The following is a 13,717-nucleotide window of genomic DNA, read 5'->3' as shown; positions in this document are numbered from 1 at the left end:
CATTGGATTCTCTATTACTGGAGTTGTGGATGGTCGTGAACCACCATGTGAGTGCTGGGAATCAAGCCCAGAATCTCTGCAAGAGCAATAAGTGCTCTCAACTGCTGACACACCTCTCCAGCCCTTGACATTTTTAAAAGTTGGAAGGAAGAGCAATATGAGCCACAAAGCCAATGCAGTCACCCTTGAAAGCGATGAAGGCCTACATTGAACAGAAGGCAGTGATGCCAAGAGAGAGGTAAAAGCTAGAAGATGTGAAGGACATGAAATACAGAACTGACTAAATGCTTTAGATGTGGGTGTTGAGAGACTCGTAAGAAGCCAGGTTGGGCTGTTGTCTGGTGTTCATGAAGAGGTTTGGTAATGGCGTGCTTGGCGTTTTACAGAATTAATAAAATGACTCATCCATTTCCAGACTCTTTGGATAAGCTTAGGACTACTCTGTCAACAGAAGCTGTGCCACTCTTAAAATCTTGAGAGACTCAGGTTTGCCTCTCATTAGAGAACTATTTGGGGGAAGTTGAGCATCTTCTCTGGATCCATTCTTTTAATAAAATGGGTAGGGAGTTTGAACATGATTCTGTGTGGATTTTTGCTCCAGCATTGTCTTGTATAATTTATTTCTCTAGACCATTTGTCTTAAAGCCCTGCTAGGTTTTGTAGATTACAGCAATAAATGTGATACTTGTCTGACAAAATAGTATTGAAATAATCAGTTTGTGGTATTACCACTAAAAAGTAATATTATCTTGTATAAACAGTATAACAGCAATACAAATAATACATATTTAAGGGATTATTTATATATGGCAGAGCCTATATGTTTGTTCATTTATTCATGTGCTCAAGAAACGTGAGAGGATAATAATTAATATATTGGACCTGCCACTGTGGATGGGACTACGGCAGTTTCAGTTACCTATAGTTAAAATACGAAGTAGAACATTCTAGAAACTAACGGTTGGTAAGTTTTAAACTTGCAGTGTCCTGAGTAGCATGCACAGTGAAGTCTCATGCCACACAGCTCCAGGATGTGAATCATCCTTTTGTTTAGAATGCCCATCTTGCATACACTGTTTTCTGGTTGGTCAATTAGCAGCCATCTTCCTTATCAGATCCCCTGCCACAGCACTGCAAGGCTGTGTTCAAGTAACCCTACTTTTAATAATGGCCTGAAAACATGAGAGCAGTGACAATGGTAATATGAATATGCCAAACGGATATTATAAGGTGCTCCCCTTAAATAAAAAGGTGAAAATTCTCAAGAACAGGAAAATAATCATATGGTATGGTTGTAAAGTATTGTCAGTCTCTAACTGTGCCTAGTTTATAAATAAAGTTTTATTAGAAGTGTGTGTACTGGAAGAAATATAGTATACATAGGACTTGGTACTATCTGCAGTTTCAGGCATTCACTAGGAGTTTGAAACTTGTCTCCTTATGGTATCCCAATAGTGCTACTGTGCCTAGTGACAAAGAGGGTCCTAGAGAGCCAACCCCCCCCCCAAAAAAAAACCCCAAAAAAACCAAAAACCCACGGGAATTGTATCTGCTGGTCTGAGTATGATGAGAGCAGCCTCTCTGAATAGGAGGACTTTTGAGCCCAGGTCTAGGAGGTGAGTCATAGGGTCTATGAGTGTCTGGGGGAAGTGTATTCCAGAACAAAGAAGCAGGAAGTGCAAGACCGTGGGTTAGTAGGGATCTGGTGAGTCCCACATCACGGTGGCCTTTACAAAATAGTCATTCTATGGACAGGATTTGCTGATAAACTTGATGTGAGAGGAATTGAAGTTGTTGACCTGAGTCACTTGGAAGAATGAAGTTTTAAATTAAGGAGATAAAATACAAGAGACACACATCTATAGAAGAAGAGAATCCAGACATTTCATTTGTTCTGGTAAAATTGTGTTGCTTCTTAGGCTTTTAAGAGCATTTGTCCAGAGGTGGAGCGAAGTAAAAGTCTAAAAAGTCATAAAAGTCTGCTATTCAGAAGAGGGGATTGGGCTGGACATACACTGAAAGTGTTTAAAGACCACTGCACCCATGAACTCATAGCATTGTGGCCTACAAAAGATCAAGCCAGTCAGCATTCTAGCATAGAGGGCGAAGGACCGGTTCCTCACCCGAGAAGCTTCCGATGGGTAGGTTATGGCTTCAAGAGGAAGAAGAGCCATTTTCTCTAAGGGTGTGGCCCTTAAAGAAATGCTACGGTGATGGACCACACCTAGAAGTATATGGGCAGTATAAATCAGATTTGAAGGATTATTTTAAAAACAAAGGTAGGAGGGAACAGAGAGGAGAGGTTCTGGGAGGAGTTAGTCGGAGGAGTTGGGAATGAGTATGATCAAAATACACTGAATGAAATTCTCAGAGAATTAATAAAAATAATAAATTAAACAACTAGTGTCCCCCCAGCATGGGTAGTGCAAGTCTTTAATTATAGCACTGGGGAGGCAGAAGCAAGCAGATCTTTGAGTTTGAGGATAACCTGGTTTATATAGGGAGTATCAGGACAGCCAGGGGTGCATACAGTGACCTTGTCTCAAAACAACAACAACGCCAACCAAACAACAAAACAGTGTTTAGTGAGGCAGGGGAAGGACCTGTCATCCTATACGTGATTTTATTATTCCTAAGTATTGTCATTGTTAGATTTAGTTAGGTCTGGCTAGTTCAACGGTAAGATGAAGGATGGACAGGGTCGTTTCCATAAAACCATTTCTGACAACAGTTTCTGCTTCTGATTGCCGTGCACAGTATTCTTAGCATTGGATCGTGGGCAGGACTCTGCCGGCTTGGTTTTGCTTCCCCTGTTCGCTGAGAGTTGTTCCACATTCATTCATTTGCACCGTTTAAAAGTATTTATTAAATGTCTGACCTGTGTCAACCAACTCTAGGTTTTTTTTTTTTTTTTTTTTTTTTTTGTCCAGAGAGATCTGATTTCTCATGTGCAAGACTTCGGATCTTTCCCATGGCACTTGGCTTCAGCGTTCCACAGTGGGGTTTTTCCAGCCTACCTTGTCCAGCTGTAGTTCTCAGCGTGGGCGGGGAGAGGCCTGAAGTCGGTCATCTGACAAAGGGCCTGGAGAGGCTCTTTGGACACTTGGAACAGTATGCAGATAAGGGGGCGGGTCTCTCGTGACCGACAGCAGGAGTTGAGGTGGGAGGGCCGCAGGATGCAGATGAGAGGGGCGGGCCAGAACAGGCAGGCATTCAGGAGACGGGAGGAGTTGGGGGCGAGCCTGGTCTGACAGACCACTGGAGCTGAGGGGGGCGGGGCGAGTCATTCAGGCGGGATGTAGATAAAGGGGGCGGGTATTGAGGATTTCCCAGGGGGCGTGGTGCATGAAGATGAGGGGGCGGGGCTCGCCTGCGGGCGCGAGGAGCGGCTCTCTAGCCGCCGGGAACTGGAAAGCGCTCGGCTCTTTCTTTGACTGGAGTGGACCAGCGGACGCTACCGCCTCACCAGCGCGAGCGGGCGCGCGCTGCGGCACGGCAGCCACTCGGTCCGAGGCCGGCGGTCGGCGGCCATCGGGATCTGCTGAACATGGGCAACCACTCAGCGAAGCTGGAGGAGCCCGAGACAGGTCGGTGGGGTGCGGGTCGCGCCCCCTCACCGCCGCGCCCTTCCCCCACCGCGGCCCGCCGCGCAGGGGCTCGAGGCAAGGTGAACTTCCCGGGCCGTGAGTCTCCGCTCTGGAATGCGCTAATGGGGTTGTGAAATTACCTGTGCTGGCTGGGCTGCCAGGCAGGGCGGGGCGGGCGCTGCGGGCGGCGGGCCGGCCGGGGTCCACCCTCAGCCGCCGGTCCCACCTCGAAAGCTAGGATGGCATCTGAGATGAAAAGTGTGACTTGGCAGTGCTTTTCTGGTTCTTTGTCCATTTTGCAGTGTGTCATTTGCGAAGCACACACTTTCTGGACTCCCACAGAAGGTGGCGACCCGTCAGCTGATTTGTTACTCTCGCTCAGACCTAGGACTAGATTGTGATTGTTCCTGACCCCAAGTAATCTGTACCTGTTCTAGGATGCCAGAAACTTCTCCGTTTATCAACTTTTTATTTGCTTGGAAACGAACGAGCTCTGTGGGGAGTGAGCTGGGTTCCGGTTTTCACCTTTTGGTTGTTCGACTGGACTCAGGCACACGTTTAGATGCTGAACACCACCAGTGTATTCAAAACAGCACTACTGTCACGTGAATTAAATGAGATTTAATTTAGCCGCAAAAATGACATCTTGGCCTATTGGAAAGATTTGATGGCAGGTGACCAGTCAGAACTATTAAAATTTTTTTCAAAGTAGTAGTGATTTTTTTTTCAGACCAAGCCTTTTTTATTATCTAAAAAAAAAAAAAAGCTTCCCATTTGTTTAGCTTCTGACTTTGCCTGTGCATTCAACATTATTCCATTTTTCTGCTCCTTAAGAATGAACACACTCACTTTGTGCACATGGAACCTCTTTAGATGATTCCTTGTCTGTTTTAGACTTAGGTCTCACAGCAGGAACCTTTCTTCCTGGTCCAGAATTTACATGTTGATTTTGGTGCCATTCTGACCTTACCGGGGGTTCGAAATAGCCCCCAGTCTTGTTAGAGGTGGTATTGTAGGAAAGCCCAAGTTGAGTCAAACATTCTGTCTGAGTGCCTCTAAGCAGCACCCCTGGAAAAGGGGGGAAAATCAAAGCAGTAGTAATTTTAAAGTGTTTAACTTGGAAGGCAGTTATGTTCCCTACTGTACCACCAAGGCCGAAACTTTTAACTTGAGGACAGTATTGAGGCTCTGAGGTGAAGTGGTCTTTCCAATAACTTATGCTTTGAATCTGGAGCAGTGCTGCATGTACAACCCCAATCATCTTTACCCCATCCACATCCCCTTCATTCACACCCTGGCGTCCTTGGATCTGGACCGCTGCCATTGCCTTCCTGACACTTGTGGTACATTGGACTGTTAGACCAGCCGTTACTCAAAACTCTGACAGCTCCGGGCGTGGTGGTGCACGCCTTTAATCCCAGCACTCGGGAGGCAGAGGCAGGTGAATTTCTGAGTTCTAGGCCAGCCTGGTCTACAAAGTGAGTTCTAGGACAGCCAGGGCTACACAGAGAGACCCTGTCTCAAAAAAACAAAACAAAACAAAACAAAAAACTGACAGCCACACTGGAATCTTAGGGGTGGACAAAAGAAAAATCTTAGGGATGAGTTACTGTGTAGTGTACATAGGGGTCTCACACAGCAGTTATCTGAACTTCTTGGTACAGAATGACCAGTAAATGTAAAGTAAGAGTAATCTATTGTTTATTCTACTGAGAAAAGTTTGCATGAGCTAGCTCATTGATAAACTAGGTAAAGGGTATGTAAAATTTAAAAAACACTTGTCAGTGCCAAAGAATTGTGAGAAACTATTCATTCCTCTAGTTAAAAACTTATAAGGAGACTGTTACTTTTGTCAATCAGATGTTTGGTATTCTAATTTCCAAGTGCCCTTACATTTTAAAGCTTTCTAATGACCAAGAAGATCAAAAGATATGTGTATGCCAGTGGTTTATTTTATCTTAATATTTGGCTCGGGTGGAGCTCAGGGCTTGCTTTTGCACATGCTAAGCACATGCTCCACCATTCGCTCCAGCCCCAGCCCTTTGTTGTGGGTTTTCAAAGTGAGTATAATTTTCTAACGGGCACATATTCTGACGTGCTGCAAGTAAAGATACTTGATTGGGAATCTTGGTAAAGGCTTTAAAGATTGAACTCTGGGTTGAAAGGATGAACATGATTTTAGCATTGCCTTCATGAAATGCTGTGAAATTTACCAGTGAAATTCTAGAAAGTAGAGTTCCTCTGTTCAGGATGAATGTACAGTTGGTGCGTTGAACTAGGATCTGAACATGTAGTTCTGCAAAGATGAGGGTACTGGTAAGAGGGAATAGGAGGCCAGAAGAGGCAGAAACACCTGAGTCTGAATCATGAAGTTCCTCTACTGTGTTAACTGTCTCCTTTGGGAGCTGACACCCAGGAATGCATGAGGTTTATTACAGGAAGTAAGACCAAAGAAAGAGGAAGCAGAATTGATGAGGGAAAACCCTCCAATTATAAATGCAGTTACAGGGAGAGCCTCAGAATCATGCTGATCTGATGAAGTCTTAGCCTGTAGATGAGTTCTATAGCAAAGCTGGCTATTAGAAGAAATTTTAAGCTTTCTGCTCACCAGCCCTCAGTCCTTCTGCTGTTGGTGGTCATTGGCCAAAAGCTGTTGGGGCGTGGGGGATGTGCCTTTATGGTCAAAAGCCAAGTGGGATCCTAGGATCCTGGTGGCATCTGAATGATGTGTTCTTTCTCAATTAGAGATTTTAGTGATGTCCCTTTAGGGCTATCTGGCAACAGTACCTCACTCAGATGTTTGGACAAGGACATTCTATTTAAAGGGTAAATGAGGATGAGATGGCTTGGTGGATAAAAGTGCTACATACCAAGTCTTACTAACTTTTGAATTCAATCCCTAGAATCCACATGGAGGAAGGAGGGAACTAGTTTATTCACTTTTGTCTTCTGACCTCCTTTGCACCACACACAAGTAGACAAATAAATGTAATAAAGAGGAAATGAATGGTATTTCTCCTCCTTTCAGACCCCTTCTGAGACTTGAGAGGGCTGGTCATATAAGCCTGTTCTTCAAGTGATGCTCTTACTCATTTTGGAGGAGTGTTTAGGCAGAACCCAAGTTTCTTAGAGGCTGCTTTTGTAGCTCTGTGGCATCTCTACTGGCAGCAAGGTTCTTCAATGTGTGTCGTTTTCTGAGTTAGTTCATCGTACCTTTCTGTGGTATTGCAGGATGGTAAAGAAAAATGATCAAGTTAAAGACAGAAGTTCCATGTTCAAGGGCAGTTATAATTAAAAGAGCATGGTGAAGGCTACATCCCTTACTTGCGCCAGGGTCTAGTTAACAGCCTTTCAATTTCTAGGCAGGTTGCCACAGGGCTACAGCCTGTGTACTGTTTAAAGGCATTTGGATAAATCAATGGACAAGCCCAGCCAGCTTGGAGTTGTATTGACCCAGAGGGAGGAGTGCAATTTTATAATTCTGCCTAGAAAGTGAGCTGAAAACTTAAGATCGATCTTCCTGCTTTCACTTCCCAAGCTAGCATTACAGGCACAGGCTACTTCTGAGGTTTTTGCAGTGCTGAGGATCAAGCCCAGCGCTTTGTGTATGATGAGTACTACAAACTAAGATAATCCCAGCCCCATTTAGCTTATCATTCTTTTTTATCCTTCCTTCCTCCCTTCCTCCCTTCCTCCCTTCCTCCCTCCCTCCCTCCCTCCCTCCTTCCCTCCCTCTCTCTCTCTCTCTCTCTCTCTCTCTTTCTTTCTTTCTTTCTTTCTTTCTTTCTTTCTTTCTTTCTTTCTTTTTCTTTCTTCCTCCCTTCCTCCCTTCCTTCCTTCCTTCCTTCCTTCCTTCCTTCCTTCCTTCCTTCCTTCCTTCCAGGTCTCTTTATTTATTTATTTAGACAGGGTCTCCCTAAATAGCCCATCCATCCTTGAACTCACTATGTAGACTAGTTTGGCCTTGAACACAAGAGATATCTGCCTCCCGAATGCTGGGATTAAGCATGTGTACTGCTGTGCCTGGCTTCATTCTATTTTTTGATATAAGTCAAAGGCGTTATTATCTGTACAAGACTACGAAATGTTTTTTATCTTTACTGTTTTTGATTAACTTTCATGGTTCACCACTAATCCTTTCTGTGAAAGCAGAGGAACTAAATGCATTCTCATGGTTATATCTCACACGCCTCATCTGCAAGTCATATATAAGTTGTAATTCCAAATACATAACAATTCCAGACAAGCCATGGCCTGCCTAAAAAGAGACCCTGCCTGAAAGAACAAAAGATCTGACTGCATTGTTAGTATCAAAATATACATGGTGCTATATATACCATATACCTGAAAATTTTTGGTATATTTTTATACTAAACTTTTTAAATAAACTTGATGTATTTTTTAAAACCTAAGAGGTAAAGTGCGTGGCTCAGTGGAAGATCATTATGCTTGGCATATGCAAGATCCTGGATGACCTTGAACTCATAGAGACCTACCTGTTCCTGTCTCCCTTTCTGTACCAGGGAGGTTTGTGCCACCATTCCCTGCCTATTCTGTTCATCTCCCACATTCAAATCTGCACATCACTTGATTAATTTGTACTTCTTTTGCATTTACACTGTGCAGATATTTTCCTTCCTAATTCCAAAGACCTGTGACTGGACAGATTGCCTATTCTTTGTATATTTTCTATATCTTTAAGTCAGTATCTTTCTTGATAGTAAAGCAAATGCAATTTTTTTTTATTTAACTATGATTCTCTCCTGGCTTTATCTGACTTATAAGGTCATTCTACTGAAGTAATAGAAACAGTCAGTTAATGACACAGGTCACAAAATTCCTCAAATGAGAGGAGAGACCATTCATACTGTAAGATCATACTCCTAATCTGTATACTAACTGACAAAACACTGGGAGAATTTAACCATGGTTATACACAAGTCATGTTTCCAGAATGTTCATAGACGGTTAAAATGTTGATCTGTTCTAAATACAGAAAGAAAGCATCATTAGAGTTTTAAAGGGAATTTTTACTGGCCACCGCATGACCATAATGTAATAAAACTATAAATAATAAAAGTTGAATTTTTAAAAAGTTCAGAAATTTGTCTCAATAGGCATTGAAAGCTGTTTTTTTACAGATCACTTAAGGAAATAATTGAAATACTGATGAGGTTACAAACAATAGGCAGATCCATTCTTCAGAAAGGTTTTATTATCAAGGAAAAAAGAACGGAAATGAGTGAAGTCAGTGCTAGATGAGAACATGCGGAAACAGCCCGCACAGCAGGCCTGTAGTCCCAGCACCAGGGAAGCATATCTATACAGGAAGGTCTCTGGGTCTTGCTGGCCAGTCAGTCTAGCCAAATCCACAAGCTCAAAGAGACCCCTGTCTCAAAAAGCAGTGTCCCAAAGTGGAGATCTTTTTTTCAAAATACAAGGTCATTTTGACCTTTGGTCTAAACACACATGCAGAACACCCACACACAATTCATGTTCTAAGGGATTTTGGAGGGTTTGGTTAAGGTAGAATAAAAACCAAAAAATAAATTTTGATAAAATTAAAAAGTAACAAAATCAATTTATAAAGACAAGAAACAGGCCTGGGAGTACAGCTCAGAAAGTCACAGCATATATGAGGTACTGGGTTTGATCCTTATGAGAGAAGGGGGAGGTAAAAGAGATGGGAGAAGAAAAAAAATTAAATATTAGGATAGGCAAGGAATCTTGGAGGATATCAGAAACTAACTTTAAAATATCCTGAGCCCAGATAGTTTTATAGGTAAGGAGGAAGATGTAATTTTCTATGCTATTTAGACAGTATGGTGCATTTCCTAAAGATGGTTGTCTTTCAGAGGGGGCAAGTAAGGATTTGATACATATTTAAATTATTTCTTATTTGGCAATGAACAGAAAAATTATAATAACCATCAAATCTATGTCTGTTGTTTAGGACCAGATCAGGCAAAAAAGAAAAAAGAAAGAGAAGAGAAAAAAAAGAAATGAATTATTCTATCTTTCCTTTTATGGACTCTATTCTCCCAGAGCCATAAACTAAAATAAATTCTTTCTTTTTAAATTGCTTTTAGTCATGGTATTTTATCACAGCAACAGAAAAGTAACTAATATATATTCTAATTCAAAGAAGAGTTTGGATTTTGCCTTTTAGATATGTAGTCTGGATATTTACATTTTTGGTTGTAAGCCTAGCCCTGTCTGGATATTTATAATCCTTTGAATTATTTTACTCTTTCTTTTGAGGTTTATTATTTTGTGAATAGGAATATTTTGCCTTCATGTATAAATATGTATATATCACATGTGCATCCGGTGCCCTTGGGAGTCAGAAAAGGGCATTGGATTCCCTGGAACTAGAGTTACTGACATTTGTGAGCCACCATTTGGGTTCTGGGAATTAAACCAGGGTCCTCTGCAGGAGCAGTGAGTGCTCTTAACCACTGAGCCAACTCTTCAGCCCCAAATTATTTTACTTTAGGAATTTTCCTATGACTCTAGTTAGGTCAAAGTGGTTTGCACAGCACTACTGAGCCAGTGAAAACATTTGCAGGGCTCTGTGGATCCCCTTGAAGGCTACCATGACAGTGCTTCTCCCAGGATACCCTCTAGCTAGCTCAGTCTTTACCTACTACCTTCCTATAGCCACCTTCCTACCTTCACGTGCAACATCTGCTTCCCGTGGATGCTGTGTTCCCAGTTGTTTGACTGCACAGCCCTTTGGGTAGGACTCTAATGAGCATGGCAATTCTCCGTCATATCCTTAGGAGAAATTAGACTTTGCAGGAAATGTAGGTTTAAGGTAGTTTAATGTGATTGGCAAATGTTTAAAATTAGGTTTTTAAACTGTTTTAATATGAATTTTAGAAAAGCTTATACATGGTCGGTTTTCCTTATTTTGGCACAAGTAATTTGCCTGTTTCTTCTCTCCTTGTCAGAGAATGCCTGTTCCCTGGGTTTTGGTAACTCATGCTGGTCACAGAGGCTCTTTTGTCAGAAGCTTCCTCTGCTCATTTTCTTATTTAATCCTCTTACTTTAGAACAATGAAGGAGGGTGTGCGTTTTTAGACAGGGTCTTGTTCTTGTATCCCTGGTGGCCTGTTCTTACTGTATAGATCAAGATGGCCTTGAACTTTTGGCAAACCTACTGCCTCAGCCTCCAGAGTCCTGGGATTATGGGCATTTACTCCAGTAACCTGCATAATTAGTCCTTTTCCCCTGATCCTGTCTTCATTTCCATCTAGTTGTCCCAAATGTAGCCTCATTGTGGATTAATGTTGACAATTAGGGCTTATGATAAACCTGGAAGAGTAAAGTTACAAATTTGACCTAAATCTATATTTAGTAAAAAACTAGTGCCAACGACCTCTAAAGCCCTTGAACATCCTCTTATGTTTTGTCTCTTTTCTCCAATGGGTCCTGTGTTTCTCCCTAATATTAATAGCCAAATTGAAAAAAGAATCTTGGAGGTTAAGTCTATCAGCAGTTTAACCTTCTGATCTCACAATAGATAAAACAAAGAGACTATTCACAGTGGTCATAAAAGTATTAGGAAATTATCTGTTGATGATTTTTCCTTCAATCTGGAAACATAGTGTGCCAAAGTTTCATGAAATTATATGCTTACAAAATGGACCTCCAACTAATAAAGAAATGTTTCTTTGTAGGTAAACAAAAGTATTTATGGGAAAGGTACATGTCTCTATGTTTATAGATATGTTGATTTTGTGATTGTGTATGTGAGTGTATGTCCATGTATATGTGCCTGCCACTCACCACTTCCTTGGCTTGTTAATTTTCTGGGCATTCCAGTTCTTATGACTTATGCTTTGGTTGGAATTACTTTGTGTATGTGTGTCTGCATGTGTGTATGTGCACGAGGGTCTGCAGAGGTCAGAAGAGGGTACTGGATCCGTTGGAAACTGGAGTTGCAGAAGTTGTAACTATCTGGTGTGGGTGCTTGGAATATTTATTAAGTTAAAACATCTATATCTTTGTGGTAAGATTAAAGCCATGCACCACCATGCCCAGCTAGGGTCATCATTATTAATTCTAATTCTGCCATTGATCTTGACTTTGATGCTCAAAACCTCCTGAAGCCTGGAGTCAGCCATTTTGCTTGTCAGCATTCTGGGCCTTCCTCACCTCTCACCTTCTGCTTCTGATCTTTTCCTGGTGCCTGCAAACTGTGACCAAACCTGACAGACCATGTATATACCAGTTGTTGCTTCTCCTGTTTATAAAAAAAAAATAGAGGGCTGGGGTACACCTCAGTAGAAGGGTGCTTATCTAGCATGCTGCTAAAATTCCTTTCCAAGGGGAAACATAAGCAAAGTCTATTCCTTCTCCTAGAGCTAAGGCCTCAGTGACAAACTGAAGCATAATTCTGCCAAAGTTCACTTTGAGCAACTAACAGAACCAAAGTGAGGGGCTACTTGCAGGGCTGTAGGTGTTTCTTTCCACAACAGGCCACGCTTGGAAAAGCTCTCTTCCCTATTAGCCACATAGATGGAACCCTCCCTCTCCTAAGCCAATGCTTATGCAATTAAGGCTGAGTTGTGTACAACAGGTAGTAGGGAACTTCTGGATGTGCAGGTAAGGGTCTCATGACCTTTTCTGCCCCTCAATGAGAAGTAAACACATCAAGCTCCATGGTGATAGTCCATTTACAAAGGGTGCAGTTGAACTGCCCAAGATGGCAGTTACTTGACTTAGAGATACTTATAAAAAGCCATGTGAGGCCCTGCTTCTGAACCCTAGTACCACAATAAAAACACATATATAGACAAAAAGGTGGTATGGGGTACAAACTTTTTAATTTTCCTAAAAATCTTTTCCTGTCCCTGGCTTGGACTAGCTTATGTAACTGTGTTGTCTCTCTTAGACACTTACTGTACATGTGCCTGGTCAGGTGCCATTCTTGTCTTAGCACCCAAAGAAGATAATTGGGCTGCCATTCTGTCAGACCATATTGTATTTCTTGTCTCCAGGATCTTGAATGTTTCCTCAACAACTTTTTATAACTGACCCCTCCACATGTTGACCATTATTCGCATTTTTCTCCAGTAGGCACACTAAAAACATTTATTCTTAAGAGGCAACTAGGTAGCCATATATAGTGGGAGACACCTTCAATCCCAGCACCCAGGAGGTGGAGGCAGGTGGATCTATATGAATTTGAGGCAAGCCCAGTCTACATAGTGAGTTCTAAAGCAGCCACAGCTACATAGTGAGATGAGACCCTGTCTCAGGGGAAAGGAAGGAAAAAAAAAAAGGCAACCAGGTGCTGGTACATGATTGGAGAGGCAGTGAGCGGGGAAGGAGGAGAGAGCTCCCAGAGAGTGCTTAGGCTAGGATCCACAGAAAGACTTAACAGTATGATAGCTTTCATGGTCCTGGAGGAATTTTAGTCTGCCCACCACCCCTTTAGGCTGTAAGAGTCAGAGTTCCATGTTTGAAAAGTGGAATGTGGGTTAGCCTGAAGAGATGAATACTGGAAGAGACTTCTGGTGAGGCAGATAAGAAATACATTCAACTGAATAAACAAATTCTGTTTTCTCCAGGCAATAGGTTGGATGAATAGACACAACCCTGGACTCAGGCACTCTCAGCTCATTTCTTTTTCCTTCAACTTGATGGGTTTTTATGTTGATAAAATGAAGATCTGAGCTATAGTTACACTTTACAGACCCTAAAGACCATTCTGACTTTTAGAGGTGTATGTTTGTATTGTACGCTTTGGGGAATCCAGATTATAAAGTGTTTTGAACTTCTACATAGTACTGTTGGATCCCCCTCTGACAATTGCAGGGCAAAAAGGGAAACTTCCAAATAAGGCTCTATGAGTCTGGGGAATAAAAGGGAAACAATAACTAAGAAGCAAGTCTAGCCTTTGCCCTGGAATGAAAAGAATGCAGTCTGTTGGTTGACCTAAAGGTTTCTGTTTTATTTCATATTTAGGTGCAGTGGTCAGCTTTGACCATGCTTTCCAAAGAAGTTTCTTTTAAGACTTTAAAATATTTGCATGGTATTACAGTGATTGTATTATCTTTGCAGAGCTCTGTTCAGTTTTACTTACAAAGCTAATTGTGTATATGTGAAATACTGGGAAACTA

General features: G+C 42.0%; 1 protein-coding gene across 8 annotated transcripts in view; it reads left to right on the top strand.

Moving 5' to 3' along the window:
* The window catches only part of Specc1 (sperm antigen with calponin homology and coiled-coil domains 1), a 263,508-nt gene that overhangs the window by 118,866 nt on the left and 130,925 nt on the right, over positions 1 to 13,717 (top strand). Inside the window, exon 1 of one of the 8 annotated variants that reach the window (XM_029483991.2) lies at positions 3,402 to 3,587. The exons of the other annotated variants lie outside the window; for them this stretch is intronic. Coding sequence (XP_029339851.1) covers positions 3,548 to 3,587 — 40 coding nt within the window. The 5' untranslated portion in view covers positions 3,402 to 3,547. Of the gene's footprint in view, positions 1 to 3,401; positions 3,588 to 13,717 lie in introns of those variants that run through there. 8 annotated transcript variants of the gene reach the window in all.

Source organism: Mus caroli, unplaced genomic scaffold (genome assembly GCF_978045245.1).
Source record: "Mus caroli unplaced genomic scaffold, Mus_caroli_1 scaffold_13, whole genome shotgun sequence".
Taxonomy (NCBI): Eukaryota; Metazoa; Chordata; class Mammalia; order Rodentia; family Muridae; genus Mus; species Mus caroli.
Note: the sequence above shows the minus strand (reverse complement) of the source record. Positions and strands in the feature narration are given on the sequence as shown.